Source organism: Centruroides vittatus, unplaced genomic scaffold, assembly GCF_030686945.1.
Source record: "Centruroides vittatus isolate TY-2023 unplaced genomic scaffold, ASM3068694v2 contig_559, whole genome shotgun sequence".
Classification (NCBI taxonomy): Eukaryota; Metazoa; Arthropoda; class Arachnida; order Scorpiones; family Buthidae; genus Centruroides; species Centruroides vittatus.
The window spans coordinates 218376-235487 of NW_027122332.1; the positions used below are offsets into that span (position 1 = coordinate 218376).

The following is a 17112-nucleotide window of genomic DNA, read 5'->3' on the forward strand; positions in this document are numbered from 1 at the left end:
TTACTACTTTATTTTTTAATGTGCGAATAAAATGTAACATATTACATCGAATGTTTATCTTTGTCAAGCATTAATCAATCATTTAAATTTGATGAGTCAGTGATTATAAAGGTTCTTTACAATTGTATTTGCTTTAGATGCATTCATTTACCAAATTAACTGTACAGATTTGTTTAATTAAATTGAATGCATCAATTTATATTTATTATAATGCAGTAGACAATAGAAGATATATAAAATTTTATTACAATATGTTACTAAATTATGTACAAGATGTTGTAAGATAATTTAATTAGAATTATTTTTGCATAGTTTAGCTTCAGGATAGTTTTTGAAAATGTTATTTAGAATTTAATGTCTATGGACTTAAAGTATCAAATAACCTAAAACTTATGATATATAGTTTTAAATTTACATAATTACTTTTCAGTTAGGAAGTTATTTTCCACAACTCGTCCGATGAAAAGCAAAAATAATTGTGTAAATAAAATCTTTGTTCTCTTGGAGAGACCATAACTGCCTTTTGGCATTGCCAATGTAATTTGTTACAGTTTAATTAAATTTATTTATTATAACTAAATTACACACCTAAAATATAATCTAGGTTCATTATCCTGATCCTTATTATGCAGAGCATTAAATCTTAGGAGTTATAGTATCTCAAAGGATAATAAATGTGTTTATTTTGCAATCTATTGCTATTCATTTTTATAGAATTTCAAAGAATCTTAATATAGTCCCAATGAAATATTCATGATAATTTATTAGCATTATCAGTGTAAACAAACAGCAGTCAAATTAAATGTAAATACTGTTTTTAATGTATAACTTAAATATTACTTGTTTTATTAAACTTAAATATTTTTGTTCAGTTTATAACATGTTCATAATGGATGTTCAGTTTTCATTTGTATCTTAAAGCTAATGCTGACCTAAGATAGGCAAAAGTATTCCTTGCAAAAAAGTAAACTTTGGTGCCCAGAAAAAGTAATTTTATTTTTAATAATTTAATAAACAATAGCGCAATGAATATATTTATTAGTTTGAGACAAGTTCCTAGTTTGGCTTTAATTTGAATGTTTGCTTTTCTACCAGATTCCTTCTCTTTGATAATCGACTCTAGAAGCATTAGAGAATGCAATGTACGGGGTTGCAAAAGTAGATATACAATTGTGAATATAAGAAATGCATTTACATTTACATTTACTAAAGGATTAGAAGGCCACCACCAATAGGTATAGCCTTGGGAAAGGAAAGATGAAGAGTTATAGTAGAAGTTAGAAGAGTGAAGAGTAGAGAAAGGTAGATAGGAAAGAGTGAAATATGACATCTCAGAGCACCTGCATGCCATTTATTAAACACAAAAAAGTACAAATAGCCAAAATACAGTGGTATACAGTATAACTGCCTCTGTTTTGAGGCAGTAGGAGCTCCATTACAGCTGACTTGCCTTGGAGCTCAACAAAATATGCGCGAATGTACAACCCGATTGGGGTGTAGACAAATCCTCCGTGCAATGGGAGGGAACAAAAGACATACAAAAACGAGAAATACAGATGTTTGGTGTTCATTATTATTATTACTTTTATCTTTTACTATTTCATATTCCTTATTTGTGATCTAATTTATGCATAAAATATAAATATTTTTTCTGTAATAACAACTGTATAGGTCTACCTACTTTTGCACCCCTCTGTATAACCTGTGTTAAAATTTACTCATTTGCAAAATGGTTAATATATATGCATTAAAATTTTTCATAATGTTTTCTTTAATATGTAAATGTGGCATAAAGAATCTGTTTTCATTGCTGTTTTGAGAAAAGATAAAACAGAAAATTGAATGGGATCTATGGGTTGTGACCCCAAATGGGGTGGCAGAAAATTACCTTGGGGTCGCACTATTAAAATGTTTGAATACCATTGTTCTATAGCATTCCATGCATTTTCAAATGATAGCACATGCAGCATAATTAAAAATTATTTACTGTTAGCTAAAGCCCGAGATATGATTATTCTTAGTTATAAAGATAATAATTTCAAGATATCTCATATTAATTATTATCTTGAAAAAAATAACAATTAATATGAGAAAACATTTTGTTAAATTATTTTGCAATACTCTACATAATTAACTATAATATGCAAATGTTAATAAGAGAAATTTTATTTTAATTTTTTTTAAATAATCTACAGCAAAGCTTTAGAAAATTAGAATTCTGTGACAACTGAATCAGAAAATTTAAGATTACTTTGATAAATTTATCAAGTTCTTTGATATGTTTGTTTTAATTTTTAATTGGTAAAATGGAATTGTTATGCATATTTCAGTATATCTCTTATAATTTTTCAGCATCTAGACAAGTGTGGAAATTTTCTGGAATTTTTTACATTAAAATATGTACATGTTTAAATAGCTATCTTTTTACACACACTTACTTTACATAATTATTTTCAAACAGTTGCCAGATTACATCAGGCTTTGGCAATGCTACTATTTAATTAAATGACAACTTCAGTTGGCACCATGATTCATTAGTATGATTATATCTAAATTAGTAGTTCTGGAAGTGAAGATCAGACATAGGTCTGGATAGTGTATAAAACTGGTAGCATACAGTAAGTAGGAGTTGTAGTTTTGAGTCCTGCTCTTGGTCAATTCTTTTCTTCCAGAACCTTCTAAATTAATTATTATATTCATCAAGAGATGACACCTAATGCCAACCTCTAGACCAAATGACTTGACATTTAAATTACTAAATAGTGGCTTTATAGCCCAATATAATCTCACAATTATTTGACATTAATCTAAAAATCAAGTAAATATATGTTTATGTAATTATTTGCAGGAGTAATACATACATTTTTGTGGGCCTGGGCATGCAATAGAGACCTTCTTAGCACCCACAAGGCAGAAAGTTTTTTTTTAACTTTGTTGCTAGTTTGGGAATGTAAAATTGATCAAGAATGCTAGCAATAACCTAAAACTAGTTGAGAAATTTAATTCCATTATTATTTATAAGTTAATATTGAGCTTTATCCAGTCATTAATATAATTAATTTCTAAATAGAACTGTTTTATATGTTTTTTAATAATAAAACTATTTGATTGGTAATTGAAGATTGCTATCAAAACTTATTTATTAATTTGATTTTTTTTGTAGGTTTATTTATGAAACAGAACATCACAATGGGATTGCAGAGTTATTAGAAATTTTAGGAAGGTAAAATTTGTTTATTTATAAATCTAGAATAAACAAATTTATATAAATTAGTAAATTTTTTGTGTAATCATTTATTAAATTCAAACTACATGAAAATTAAGAAAATATTCTCATTACTTTATGTAATTCAAACATAAATTCTATAATTTGTTAAATGTATTTTTATAATAATAAGTGTATTACTCTAAATTATAATTATTTAAATAATTAAACATAGTCAATCTATATTGAATTGTAAAAGTTAAGTGAATTTATTAATATATTTCTTGAAAAGGATTCATTATACATGAATAACATTATAACTTTACAACAATTTTTTCGTCATAAAATCAAACCTGAGAATTAAATTGCAAATATATTTTTTTAGATTTTAAATTTTAAGAAGAAAAACTAATTATTCCATAAAATCTTATTTTACCCTTAATGAATTTCATTTTGTAAGATAAATTAATAATTATTAAGAATAATTATTTTAAAATTTAAATCTATAAAAGTTTAAAGACCAATTTCAAACCAGCACACATTCATGTTTTATTTTTTCGTACTTTCAAATGTTACCAAATGCTCTGTAACAAACGTTCTTTTAAAGGTGTGATATATGTACTGTTTGTTTTAAATATTGAATTTAAATAAGTTTAATTTAAAAATTCTCTTATTACAGCATTATTAATGGATTTGCACTACCTTTGAAAGAGGAGCACAAATTGTTTTTGTTGAAAGTTTTAATGCCCCTTCACAAAGTCAAATCTCTTAGTGTATATCATCCTCAATTAGCTTATTGTGTTGTGCAGTTTTTAGAAAAAGATCCTAGCTTAACAGAACCGGTAAAACAATTTATTTATGTATTTTATTTTATTTGAATTAAATAGTATATTATCGTTAACTTCAAATATTTTTTTTATTTTTCAGGTGATTACAACTCTGTTAAAATTTTGGCCAAAAGTGCATAGTCCAAAAGAGGTAATAGTTGTACATTTGTTAATCTTTTTTACAATATTTCATTGATGAAACAATAAATCTTTAAAATTATAAGATTGCTGTAATTATCTGATACTTTCTCAAACATTATTATGAGTATGATTTAGTAGTAGTAAGTTTTTTTAACTTTTAAGTACTAATTTTCAAAAGCACATTGTCATCTAAATTTATTATACAGTTTACAGATGTTATATTTTGTTGTTTTATTTAAATATACTAAAATTTTTATTGTTAAATCAAATTAATTTACTTGACAAAGTATTCTTCTGATTCTACAATGATTGACTAAAAATATGACAGTTTTTTCATATCTTAAATGATTTAATATATAATTCAGTTTCTGCAATCTTTGTAACCTCCTGATACATGATTTTTAAAATTGTACATATTGTTTTAATTTGACTGATTTTTAACAGGAATATATAATATGATACTATATTTTCATGGAATGACTGGCATGACAGCTATCTGGGGAGACCATTAAATCATATAAGATATTTAGTCATAAGCTATTTTCGTATGGTAAAAACTGGCATGCCAGTTTATCCCCGGGGGAATGTAGGCATACCAGTTTAAGTGAGGTTATACATCCCTCTCTAGAGGGTGCATTAAAAAATTAACAAGTTGCTTCAGGTAAAAACAAATGAGTTTTTATTCTAAAACTGAAATTGTCAGCATTACATTAAAAATTATGATTATATGTTTAATTTCTTCATTTTGTCTTCTTTCTAACCACATAAAATACTCATGGAATTCCAAAAGTTGTTTTTTTTATGTATATTTTATTGTTATTTGATTCAAAAATGCAAAAATAAACACATTAAATATAAGAAACTCTCTGTAAATTATCTTGGCTTACACCTATTAACATGGGCTTTGTGTGAAATTTGAGAGGAAGGCGTTATTTTTAAGGTCAAGGTAGCTCACACTGACTAACTACTACTATTACTAGTACTACTAATGTCAATAAGTCATTAATTGTTTTATTGTCTTGTAAATGAAAACGCTCTTCCTGATTTTAAGTCAATCAAATTACAATTTTGTTATTTTATTGTACTTGGAAGAATGTTTTCTTTAATGTTTAATTAACAACTACTTTTGTTAGATCTGATTAACTTTATATTTTAGTCCCAGTTTAACTAGCATGCTGGTCTCCCCCGTTTTTATGTGGCATGCCAATCATTCCATGAAAATATGGTATATGGTTGGTCACAGTTATGCTCATTACAATCCAATCTGATCAACAATGGAATTAACTTGTATTGATAAAGAATGGGGAAGATATCCCATCTTTAATAATTTATCAACAGCAATTTAAACCTAGCTTCCCATACTTGTAGGATAAAACCTCTATATTCTAAAATTTATTTCATAAAAGACAATGCACTGTTAATTAAATTTTCAACTCTATAAACTTTGTTATTAGTCACATTTTCCTATAAATGTATTTTAATTCTATATGAAATACAGAAAATGTTTACAAATATGATGTATAAAATTTAAACAAATATTTATTGTAACATCGTCACAATGCTGGGCTGAAATTTTTAATCATTTTTTAATTTATTTAATTTAAAATATATGCTGTCCACCTCAAATTAGTATTGTTTTGCCCCTGTACATCATACTTTTCCTATTAGATAGATGACTAGCATGATTATTCTAACTAACTCCTTTCAGGGGAGAATTTTTGAATTGAAATAACATGATTTCCAGTTTGCAATGAAAGTTCTTATATAGTTAGTCGGAGTCTCCTGTTCCTAAGCTTTTCATATATGGTTTTGGCTTTCGTCTGTCTAATTCTATTCTCGAGATTAAGAAAAGACGGATGGACTGACAACAGTGAGAATTTATAGGTCTACAATTTTTTCAAACTGCAGCTCAATGAATTATTTTTTAAATAACAAATAAAATTCATATTTTATAGGAATCAAAATTTAATTTAAATAGAAGCATTTTTAAATTTTATATAACAAATTCATAGAACAGCCAGTAATGAACTCAAATCTGTAAACATTTTGTCTTCAAAATATTGGGTCTTGAATAATTACATAAATGTTTTTAAGATGAATTTCAATTTGCTAATAAAACTAACTTTTTAATTAACCTGTAACTGCTATTGGCAAATAATTGTTGCATAACTGATATCAATTGGTCTCTGTGGCCCCATATAAAATGTTTATATAAATAAAGAAATATCTACTGATTTTTTAAAATTTACCAACATACAATGTTTAACTTATTACCAAATATTAATAATAAGCACACTGGACAAAAAATTAGTCACTCCTGTCTGAAAGTATCTAATAATGTGCAACAGTGCCTCTTGCAACATCAGATGATTTTCAGTTGACTGTGAACTACACTACCTTTTGTAGAGCTGCTGGACAATACACTTCAATGCATCAACAAATTGGGCGATTGCATTCACTTTGTGTCTGTGGGCATGGCTAAACATAATGGCTTCCTTTTACGACTCAGTAATGTCTGTCATATGACTCATATTGCAGCCTCAATCCAACACTCACATTGTTCTTCATCACTTGCAACACAGACAAATTATGCAATATTAAAAAAAAAACAACAGTTTTATTTATATACAAACATGATTTCTGAAAAATATTTTACTTGGCATAATTCATCTGTAGAGTTATATGACTCATATATTTAATTATCTGGATATCCAGTAAAACATGGCAACCACTCACTTTGTTCATTAGAGCATATCAAACAATACTACTACATTATATCATGTATCATGCCTAGTGCTAGGTCACAGAGACCCCATTGGTAGCAGTTACAGGCTGAACATTTTACAATTTAATTTTATAATTTTAATAATGAATAGCTTCTTGAAAAAGCTGGTGATCTTAATAATAATTCACCAATAATTATCATTGGTGAATTATTTTTCTATAGTCAAATTCAAACTCAATGACTTAACCTTTAATTCCAGTAACATAGTGTTTAATACAGCATCAAATGAATGCTTTTGAGCTTACCCAATGTCTGCTTCAGGTTATTAAACCAATTGTATTCCAAAAACGCTTGTATTAAATGCTATGTTACAGGAATTAAAGGTTAAGTCATTGTGTTCATTAGTACCAGTAATTCAACTAGAAGATATCATTAAATTCAAACTCAAAATGGCTATATGTTCTGACTTGCAATGCTTTGTTAAATTGTAAAACATTTATTTAGTTTTTCTTTTATTTTTCACAGTTGATGATGATGACAATAATAATTGTACACAACTGATAATCATTATAATCTTGTATAGTAACAGTCATGAAACATTTATTAGTGTTGATGAATAAAGTTTAAAACACATGTTGTTGTACAATATTTATAGCATTAATAACTTGCAGATTGATGTCTGAATATTACAGAGATTATTTACAATAAATATTAAATGTAGAAAGTGTTTCTAATGATATCATGATTAAGTATAAAAGATAAAATTAAGATATTGAATTTAATAAACTCCAGAATTAATTCATTATTCAAAATTTTCAGGTGATGTTTTTGAATGAGTTGGAAGAGATTTTGGATGTCATAGAACCAGCAGAATTTACTAAAGTTATGATCCCTCTATTTAGGCAATTATCAAAATGTGTTTCCTCTCCTCATTTCCAGGTATGAAAATTTCTCATAAGAACTTGTAGCATTTTAAAATAATTAATGAATAATACTTTTTGTGACAGGTGGCAGAAAGAGCATTATATTATTGGAATAATGAATATATTATGAGTTTAATTAGTGATAATGCCACCCAGATCCTGCCAATAATGTTTCCATCTCTATATAGAAATTCTAAATCACATTGGAATAAGTAAGATTAATTTGTTTTAAATATTAAATGTTTTGAGTACTAAAAAGATAAGATGGTAAATTTTTTTTGTAGAACCATCCATGGTCTTATTTACAATGCTTTGAAATTACTAATGGAGATGAATCAAAAACTTTTTGATGAATGCACACACCAGTATAAGCAAATTAAACAAAAGTAAGGAAAATTTGCTTTAAAAAGACTTAGAATAAAACAGTAGATTATCAGAATATTGATATAAAATTTTATTATAATTATTTATAAAGTGAAAAAACAAAAAATGAGAAACAGAGAAGATGCTTGGAATAAAATTGAAAGTATAGCAAAGAAAAATCCTCAGGTAAGCATTAAAGATAAGGCATTCTCTTAAATGTAACAATGAAATAGCTAATCTCCCATTTGGAATTTAGTTTTTATCAGTCCTGCCAGTTACGAATGCAGTTGAATCTTCGTCTGGTTCCACTCAAAATCAAGGGGATGCATTAACACCTGTAGATGAAGAGGACATGAATTTCGAGATAATGGGGAATGAAAGAAAAGAAGTATGTTTTATGTCACTTGACTATATATTTTAAATTTTGTTGTTCTTAAGGAAATGCCCACTGAGAATTTAGATAACAAATGTATCTCCTATTTGCTTGATTAGTTTTTAACATTAACAGTGCACAAAATCAGATATAAATATTTATTTTGAAAAATAAGTTGAACAATTTAAACTTTTTAAAATATGCTTTTGTCAATTGGAAGTCGGCATTTCCATTTCCAAAATTAAATATGTATTTTATATTTAAAGTAAACACTCCACTTATTGTTCTAAATAATGATTTGTTTTTATTTTATGCTCTCCGGTTAGAGGTATGAGCACCGTTCATTATAGTTCCTAGAAATTTTTAAAATATTTTGGGAATTTAGTGAAAAAATTATTTATGAAAATTTTATTACAATATTATATATGGTTAGTGCCGAAAATATTCTTTTTTTCGTTTTTCTCTTGCAGGCAAAGCCAAATCTTAAGAAAGACAAACCACTTGTACGCAGGAAGTCCGAATTACGCCATGACACATTAACGATAAAAACTCTTAATGACTATAAAAGAGCCGAAGAGTATTTAACGCCACCACCTGCAGAAACCAGCTAAATATTATCCATATGATGATAGTGTATTTGTGCATTTTACCTCTAGATATATGGAGGTGTCATAATTTGCAATATCATGGGGATAATTTCCATGGGAAGAATTTAAAGAGAGGTGCTCAAAAAAAAACAAAAAACAAAAAAAAAAGCAAAAATCACAGTATCCCACCACAACTAATTTGTGAAGAAGGTGATTGTAATATTAACAATAGGGTGCAAATGGATTATGTCACTTTTTATTTTAAATGAATCACACGTATCTTTGATGCATAACATTAGACACACAATCCTCTTTGGGCTATTTTCTGGAAAAGATACATTGTACTTAAGCCCATGCCCATGGTTCATTGGTGTTGGAAATATTATTATTATAATTATTTTGTAGTTAATTGTATTCATATGATAAACAGATTTAATATTTTTGTCCATAATTATCTCCCATATCCTGTGCTCCTGTTTACTGAAATCCATCATTGTAGTTATTCTGTCATCATTTTTTTAGTTATAATTTGTATTATTGTTATTTGGCATGCGATAAGGAATCTCCAACTTAGATGTGGCATCAGGTTTGCTAAGCAGCTAAATACTAAAAATAAAAAATAAAAAAAAGAATAAAAAACATATTTATCAGAGAAAGTAGACGATTTAGAATTAGGGATAGTTGTACTCTTGCAATTATCAACATTGTTGTCATTATGGCTTAATTATATATCATTAAGAGAAGCTCAAATCACAAATTGGACAAAATTTCGATTAAATTTTAATGAGTCTGCCATCTTGTGTTCCGATTTAAGTTCAAAATTGGATTAGATTCAGTTGCTCAAACATAGTTTTTTGGCACTTATACAATGTATATACAAGTAAGTAAATGTCTGTCTGTCGTTGCAAGGAATCTGACTTCCAAAATTTATTTCCCCACAGTATGTGTAATTTGTTTTCTTATCTCTGTCTTCATTTTAATAACCAATGAAATTTTTTACATTCCATTTTTCTATTGATATCTTTTTGTATTTTAATGAAAAACACTTCTTTAGTGGGGAAAGATGCATGCATCGAGTCTACTATCGTTTGATTTGCAAACGAGAAAATTGTCTCGGCTATCTCACTTTGTATGCAAAACATTCTTCGAGCATCCAAAACTTGGCATCAGAGGAAAAAAAACAAGCTTTTAATGCACTTGTAGGATAAATGTTTTATTTGAATTAATAAGTAAAAGTCATTTTACTTGCCTCCCTAAATAGGAAATGAAAAGCATAAGAAATTTCAAAAAAAAAAAAAAAAAAGCTTTTCTTGGATATTTGCTATTGTTTTTCGCTTTCACCGATGATAATAGCAATTATCTTGAATAAAATATAAAAAGATTAAAAATACAGCATATACACTAGTCACACTGAGTGTACTGTAAATACACAGATAAGAAGTTTTGAATGATCATGTGATTTCTAGTGAGGAGATGAATTTATTCATTCCTAATGAAAGTGTCCTTGAAATTGTTGAAGAAAAAAAATCAGAATTGAGCAGTTTAGGCTTTCATTTCATACAGATGTCACTCAAATTCAAATTTGCATTGCATTGGTTGGGTGCCAAACATTTAATTCTAAATCATGATCCACATTCCACTTTAAATTTATTATTATTATTATTATTATTATTCAAATTTTTTTTAATTCTTAATACAGAGATGAACCTAATTATAGCAACAGGTTCTTTAGTTTATTTCTAATCATCCTAAATCTAAAAGGAAAAAAGAGAACACACGAAGATTTTTTATGAAAGAAACATAATTATTTTAGCATTCGATAACATCTTTTTTTTATCATCTGTATGATTTGAATAAATCATAAACCAAAAAAAAGGATGTAAAAAATAAAAATTTTAGCAAAATAATCTGGATTTCATCTAACATTATTACACTTTAGTAATAGTTGATTCTTTTGTTGTATTAATAAATTAATTTATGTTCAGAATAAATGCTGATATTTGCCTGTAAAATGTTTGCAGTTGGTATTGAAACGAATAAATTTGTTCATATGAAAGTTGCTTTTAAATTTTTCACATATTTATTGAGAAAATGTGTAATGTATTTTGGTATGCGTCAAGAAATTATACGGAAATATGTGGCTTGCTCAATAAATATCTGAACTGGTCTTGTAGTGTGAAGGAAATAGAAACCATAACAGTGCATGTGGAAGCTTAGAGTTACTATAAGCTGCCATGTGCTTGCTACCATACTTGCACATACTTGTTGTCGGCACGGTTAAAGTCGGACATCTTGTAGCTTTGCAGTTATTCCAGTCTGTGAAAATGATGCCGTGGGCCACTTGATGGTTTCATAGCTTTAAACAGTGAAGAGATGTATCAAAAGTGAACCAAATTCTGTACAACCATTTACATTGCAAAAATAGGAAATTATTGATTATCATTTCAAAGAAAAGTTTGAACCTTGTCAGTTGATTGTGCGAGATTTCAGTGGGGTTTCCGTGACCAGATTTCAACTACAGAATTGAAAATGATCCGCTTCTCTACAAAGTTTGTGCAATGCTTGGTAACAAACAGCCAGGTGAGATTGCCTATGATTTGTTTGAGTGTTCATTTGATAGTGAATAGTTCTTAAAACAACTTGTCATACATGATGAATCTTGGGTGCATGGATACATAGACAAAGTAGCAATCCTCACAATGGAAGTCTTTCATTGCCACAATCAAGGAAAGTACACCAGGTACACAGCAAAGCAATGACTATGCTGCTGGATTTGACTCTGCCTTCACAGACCATCTTGAGTACACTCTGTTGGGGCAAACAATCACAAGAGAATTTGCCTCTAGGTTCTGAGATGTTTGAGATGCCATTCAGGAAAAATGGTCCAAGAAATGGAAAAGTGGTGAGTGGGTACTACACTCAACAAATGACCCATTCAGACAGCATTACTTGTATAGCAGTTTCTAGCAAAACATGAAACAACACAGTTACTGCATCTTCCATATTCCCCAGACCCAGCTCTATTGGATCTTTTTTTTTTCTTGTTCTCAAGATAAGAGTTTTTAAAAGCTGCCAATTTGATGCTGTTGTGGGCATTAAATGGAATTTGATAGAGGCACTGATGGCCATCATCAAAGGAGACTTCCACAAATGTTTTCGACAATGCAAGATTATTGGGCTAAGTGTGGAGGAGAAGCCTACTTTGAGAGTGACTAATACCAGATTTTGGTAAGTCTAATACACTTTTTATAAGGACATCATTCCAGATATTTTTTGAACAAGCTATATATAATTTTTAATGGAACTTTTAGATAATACACTATAACACAATAGCAAATGTGTGTTCACATTTCAGTTGTTTCGCTTTTTCCCATCATTATCACATACCTCTAGAATCTTCTCTGCGTAATCCCCAAGGTTTGAGATCACCTAGATAATATTGTAGGTGCATCCTATGATTTAAAACATTGAAAGTGCGAGTTCAGCGGTACTGTAAGGAATGTGGTGTTCTTGGAGCACATTTTCAATTTTTGGTGGGAGTCTCAAGTGTAAACATGTTCTCTTAGGGTACTCCATAACCAGAAAACATAAAATGCATCTGTCAAATTATCTTTAAAGTATCCTGTATTTATTACTCAGGACAATGCAATTTCATAATGGAAATCTAAACATTCAAGATTCTGTTTAAATTAAATTTGTGTGTGTGAAAACGAGTAGAAAAATATTTTGTAAAACGTGTTGATACTAATATACATTACAAGTAAAGCGAACCAGTCCCATAACTTTGGACTAATACTGGCCAAATTAGGTGCAAAGGTCCAAAAACATACATATCCAAAAATGTGTTAGAGGCCCCGCATTATCGGATCCTATGGGTATTTCTTGCCAAACATTAATGGTATGTAGGAGTTAAAATGGTGGCATCGGAAATTACGTGAAAATCAAACAATATTTAATTATCAAAAATTATCCCAGAGTAGTGTCATCAAGTAAATTTAACGTGTAAGTCAGGAAAGGCAAGCATGTAAACGGGAGTAAACCGTCTTTAGCACATGTTTACGCCTCATAATCCAAGGATCTCCATCAAATACACTTGCAAACTTTGGACATAGTTTGGCCATGATTGACCCGATCCTCCCATCATGGAATTGGTTTACTTTATTTGTAACACCCTGTACATAACATTTTTTTTTTTTTTTTTTTTTAAATTAAATTACTGAAATAATCACGATAATATAGTTCTCAAGTTCATATAAAGCAAAATGTCAGTTTTTTAAAAATTATCGACTTCCGATTTTTCAAGGATAGGCTAATTTCAGCTGATTATCTATTTATGTGGATGCCCCACGATGCCCACCCATAAACCCAGTCCCGATACCTATTCGTTTGTTTGTTTAGTTATGGCAACGCAACACTTGGGCTATCTGTCTGGGGGGGTGCCTTCCGGGAGGTATTTTTAAGGAAACTGGCCCCTACTTAGGTGGAGAAAACCCGGAAAACTTCACGTGGCCAGCCCGTCCGAGCCAGGCGCGAACCCACGACCAAACTCCCAGTGTTCGGGGAACGAAGACCGCTTGGCCACTGGTGGGCCTATATCGATTTACTTTAAACATTTGGCGTTGATTACCGATTATAGTCAGTGGGAGATTAATTATTAAGAAGGATCCGAGTTCAAATCCAAAGTAGATTTTTCCCATAGGTAATTTGGATCAACATACGTGTCCAAATTAGCAAGACCATTGATTTAGGATGGACACAAAAACCTGCAAAATATAGAAGAATTTTGAGTTTTAAGCGTAACAACAATTCAGTTCGAGTAAAACAAAATTATTTTGTTTTCCTGGCTGTTATATATTACAAGGAAAGTTTGGCATTTGATCAAAAAAATGACCCCCGAAGATTTTTACATTTTTGGACTCGACACCTTGAAAAAAATGCAAGATTATGGTTTTTGTATGGGAGGCACGATTTCGTTCATCTACGTTGTAACTTAATAATTTCCGTGCTTTTTGTTGACAATTTCGAAATTTTTGCAGCTTTGGGTATTTGGGGCATCGATGCTATTAACCCCTTTTGAGAAGATACACGTGACCTCCCTGTATCTTGGGTGGGACTAATGAAGATTTTACTCGTTATTAGTTTACAAATTTTTTTATAAAATATCGTGAGATGGCACCACACGCAATTTAAAATATTTTTGCCGGGAAAGTTACGCAACTAGTTGCTGATTTTTTTAAAGCAAAATGCGCATTTCAATTCTTTTCTAGCGAATGTTTTTCATATGAGAGAAACTTCCAGGCAATAAGCACCAAAACTTTTCCTGCACAAATCGATAATGGTTTTCCTTTTCCTTCATTGACGTGAAATTGAGATATAATTATGAGAGATTCATTAACCGTTTATCGTCCATTAGTCACACGGATTTGTCACCATTGGCAATATTATATACAGTACCGTAAGTATATATCCCCAAAAATGAACGGTTTTCTTATTTGATAGAAAACCCCAGAAACTATCGCATCTACAATTTTATAGTACAATAATTTCTTTTAAAAATCCAGCAATGAGTTACTTGATTTTCCGTGAACATTTAGTGGCACCATCTGTTACGATATTTTATTATAAAATGGCAAAAAAAAAAGTTAATTTTGAGGGTAGGAATGGGTTTATAAAAAAATTGCAATTGCTAATAACGAGTAAAGTCGTCATTAAGTCCGATCCCACTCGAGATATTAAACCTCCCCCTTTTTTAAACTCTGCCCTGTGGACACTAAGAGGGCCTCTTTTAGTAGGCCCATTATGGGTTCGGCCAGGCCCACAATAGGGGCGACCGGGTGGTGAGGGACGGGGCCCGACATATCCGAACGGACCACTCCCCGAAAAATTCCTGGAGATTATTCGATCCTGGGTCTCCCAGAGCGGTAGGCTGCCACCTTGACCGCTCGGCCATCCGGCCGTCAGATTAATCCCTTTATCTCCCCACCCTCGACCTTTAAGCACCAAAATTTAATAGCATCCGCCCCCCTAATATACAAAACCTCCCTGCAAAATTTCAGAAATTTTCCTCAAAAAGCACGAGAGTTATATTAAGCTTCAAAAAGAGTGAACAAAATTATCTTCGAATTTTTTGCGTTTCTTGAAGCTTCAAGGTCCCAAAGTCCAAAAATGTAAAAGTCTCGAGGGGTCATTTTTTGACTGATCGCCATACTTTCCCTCCGTTATATGTAACAGCCAGGAAAGTAAAAATTTATTGAAGAAAATAATTGTCGTTGCATTGAAACACCGATGGATTTGGGCAGTTCACCGATTCCTGCCGAACGAAACTTGTGCCCTCTCGACACCAAGAACTCTAAGTCATTAATGAAACTCTTTCCATCCAAGAAGTGTTACATGGAGCGGGAGAGATGATGCAATGTCTGGAGGATACGGGGAGTGATGGGCAATCTCGACATTTGTGGTCTCGCGTTGTCACGAAAAGTGCACGGCGTTCATCCGTGGTCGATTAGTGTGAATGGCTAAATGTTGCACATAGCATTAGGTTTCGGAACTTCCAAAATCTAATGCTAAACGGTATTCCCGGAAGCGTACTCAGCATACCATGCACTTCTGCAATTCTGGTTTTGGCAGGGCCTGTAGACAGATGGGCACCATTCGTGTAACGATGGTATCGAGCCAAGTATAGGAACGGTTTGGTGCACACCTCCAAACTACCACAGCCTGACACAGCCTGTCATTTTCGTCCAGATTGTGAGGACCAAACCTCAATCTTGCAGTTCTTCCAATGGCAGGTAAGTTAGGCGACGAACCACGATGGACACGGCCACATAAGATTCGGTTGCTTTTATAACAAATAATCGTACAGTACATATTTCCACGGGAAACTTCAATATGTCATCTGTCTGAGGACAATTTCGAATATTCTAGGTCTAGAAAATTCCACAAACTTTTGCATAGGCCTGATAGTAAATGATTTATATCAGATTATTATTATATTTTTGTAGTTAATTGACCTTGTAATATTTACTCTACGGCTGCTATCAAAGAGACGGCAAGATAGCCGTCCGGCATAGATTAAGGTCAAAATCCAAGATGGCCGCTCATACTTTCATCATCTTATTGATTTGTCTGCGCTGGGCTTATGATTTAAAATCATATCAGATAGGAGACATCGAACGAATTTCGTTCGGTTGTCGATCCAATGTCGTTCTACTTCGTACCTTTTGATGAATCAGATCCAAGTTGTTGGTTTTTAGGACGCTCGTGCACAGTGAAATATTTATGCCATTTATTTCTAATCGAAAAGTTTTTTGACTGATAATTATGTGACAATTTCATTATATTATTGAAGCATATTTTTTATATAATAAATGTAGATATCACAATAAATTAATAACAGTTACTGTATATATATTGCCAATAAAAAAAAACATATGCTATAAGCAACACAATCATTGCCATTTTACAAATAAACACAGAGCAAAGTTCACAGATGGATAGACTTAATGCACAGTACAGTACTGTACATTGGTTCTTTAGAAGTACTGTACGTCACGATTTATAGAGAGGTTGAGGCCGAAGTTTTAAACGTGAAAACCTGTACGTCGGACGTTCAGCGCCGCTTTCCTGTAAGCCTAGAAGTTTGACAGTGGCGTTTGGAATGTCAGTGGAATCATGCTCGACATTCCAAACGCCACTGTCAAACTTCTAGGCTTTACAGGGAAAGCGGCTCTAACGCCTGAACCGATCCGACGTACAGGTTTTCGCGTTTAAAACTTCGGCCTCAACCTCGCTTATATCACAAGGGTCGATCCTCGAAGAAAAACAGTCATGTGATCATTAAAAAATCGCCTTCGACGTTACGTCGAAAAGACGCTGTGACGGTCGTTACTCACACATAGAGATGAATGAGTCTGTAGTGTGACCAGGCGATCGACTCAACAACTGTCGAACGAAAATGGTTCGACAGTT

The 17112-nt window shown here is 31.1% G+C and overlaps 1 protein-coding gene across 1 annotated transcript in view; it reads left to right on the plus strand.

Annotated features, from left to right (window-relative positions):
* The window catches only part of LOC136978861 (serine/threonine-protein phosphatase 2A 56 kDa regulatory subunit gamma isoform-like), an 82917-nt gene extending 71717 nt beyond the window's left edge, over nt 1-11200 (plus strand). The window contains 10 exon segments of the mRNA XM_067274679.1: nt 3164-3223; nt 3885-4047; nt 4133-4183; nt 7718-7837; nt 7906-8033; nt 8106-8207; nt 8297-8312; nt 8314-8370; nt 8441-8572; nt 9028-11200. Coding sequence (XP_067130780.1) covers nt 3164-3223; nt 3885-4047; nt 4133-4183; nt 7718-7837; nt 7906-8033; nt 8106-8207; nt 8297-8312; nt 8314-8370; nt 8441-8572; nt 9028-9168 — 970 coding nt within the window. The 3' untranslated portion in view covers nt 9169-11200.
* The last annotated feature ends 5912 nt before the right edge of the window (nt 11201-17112 follow it).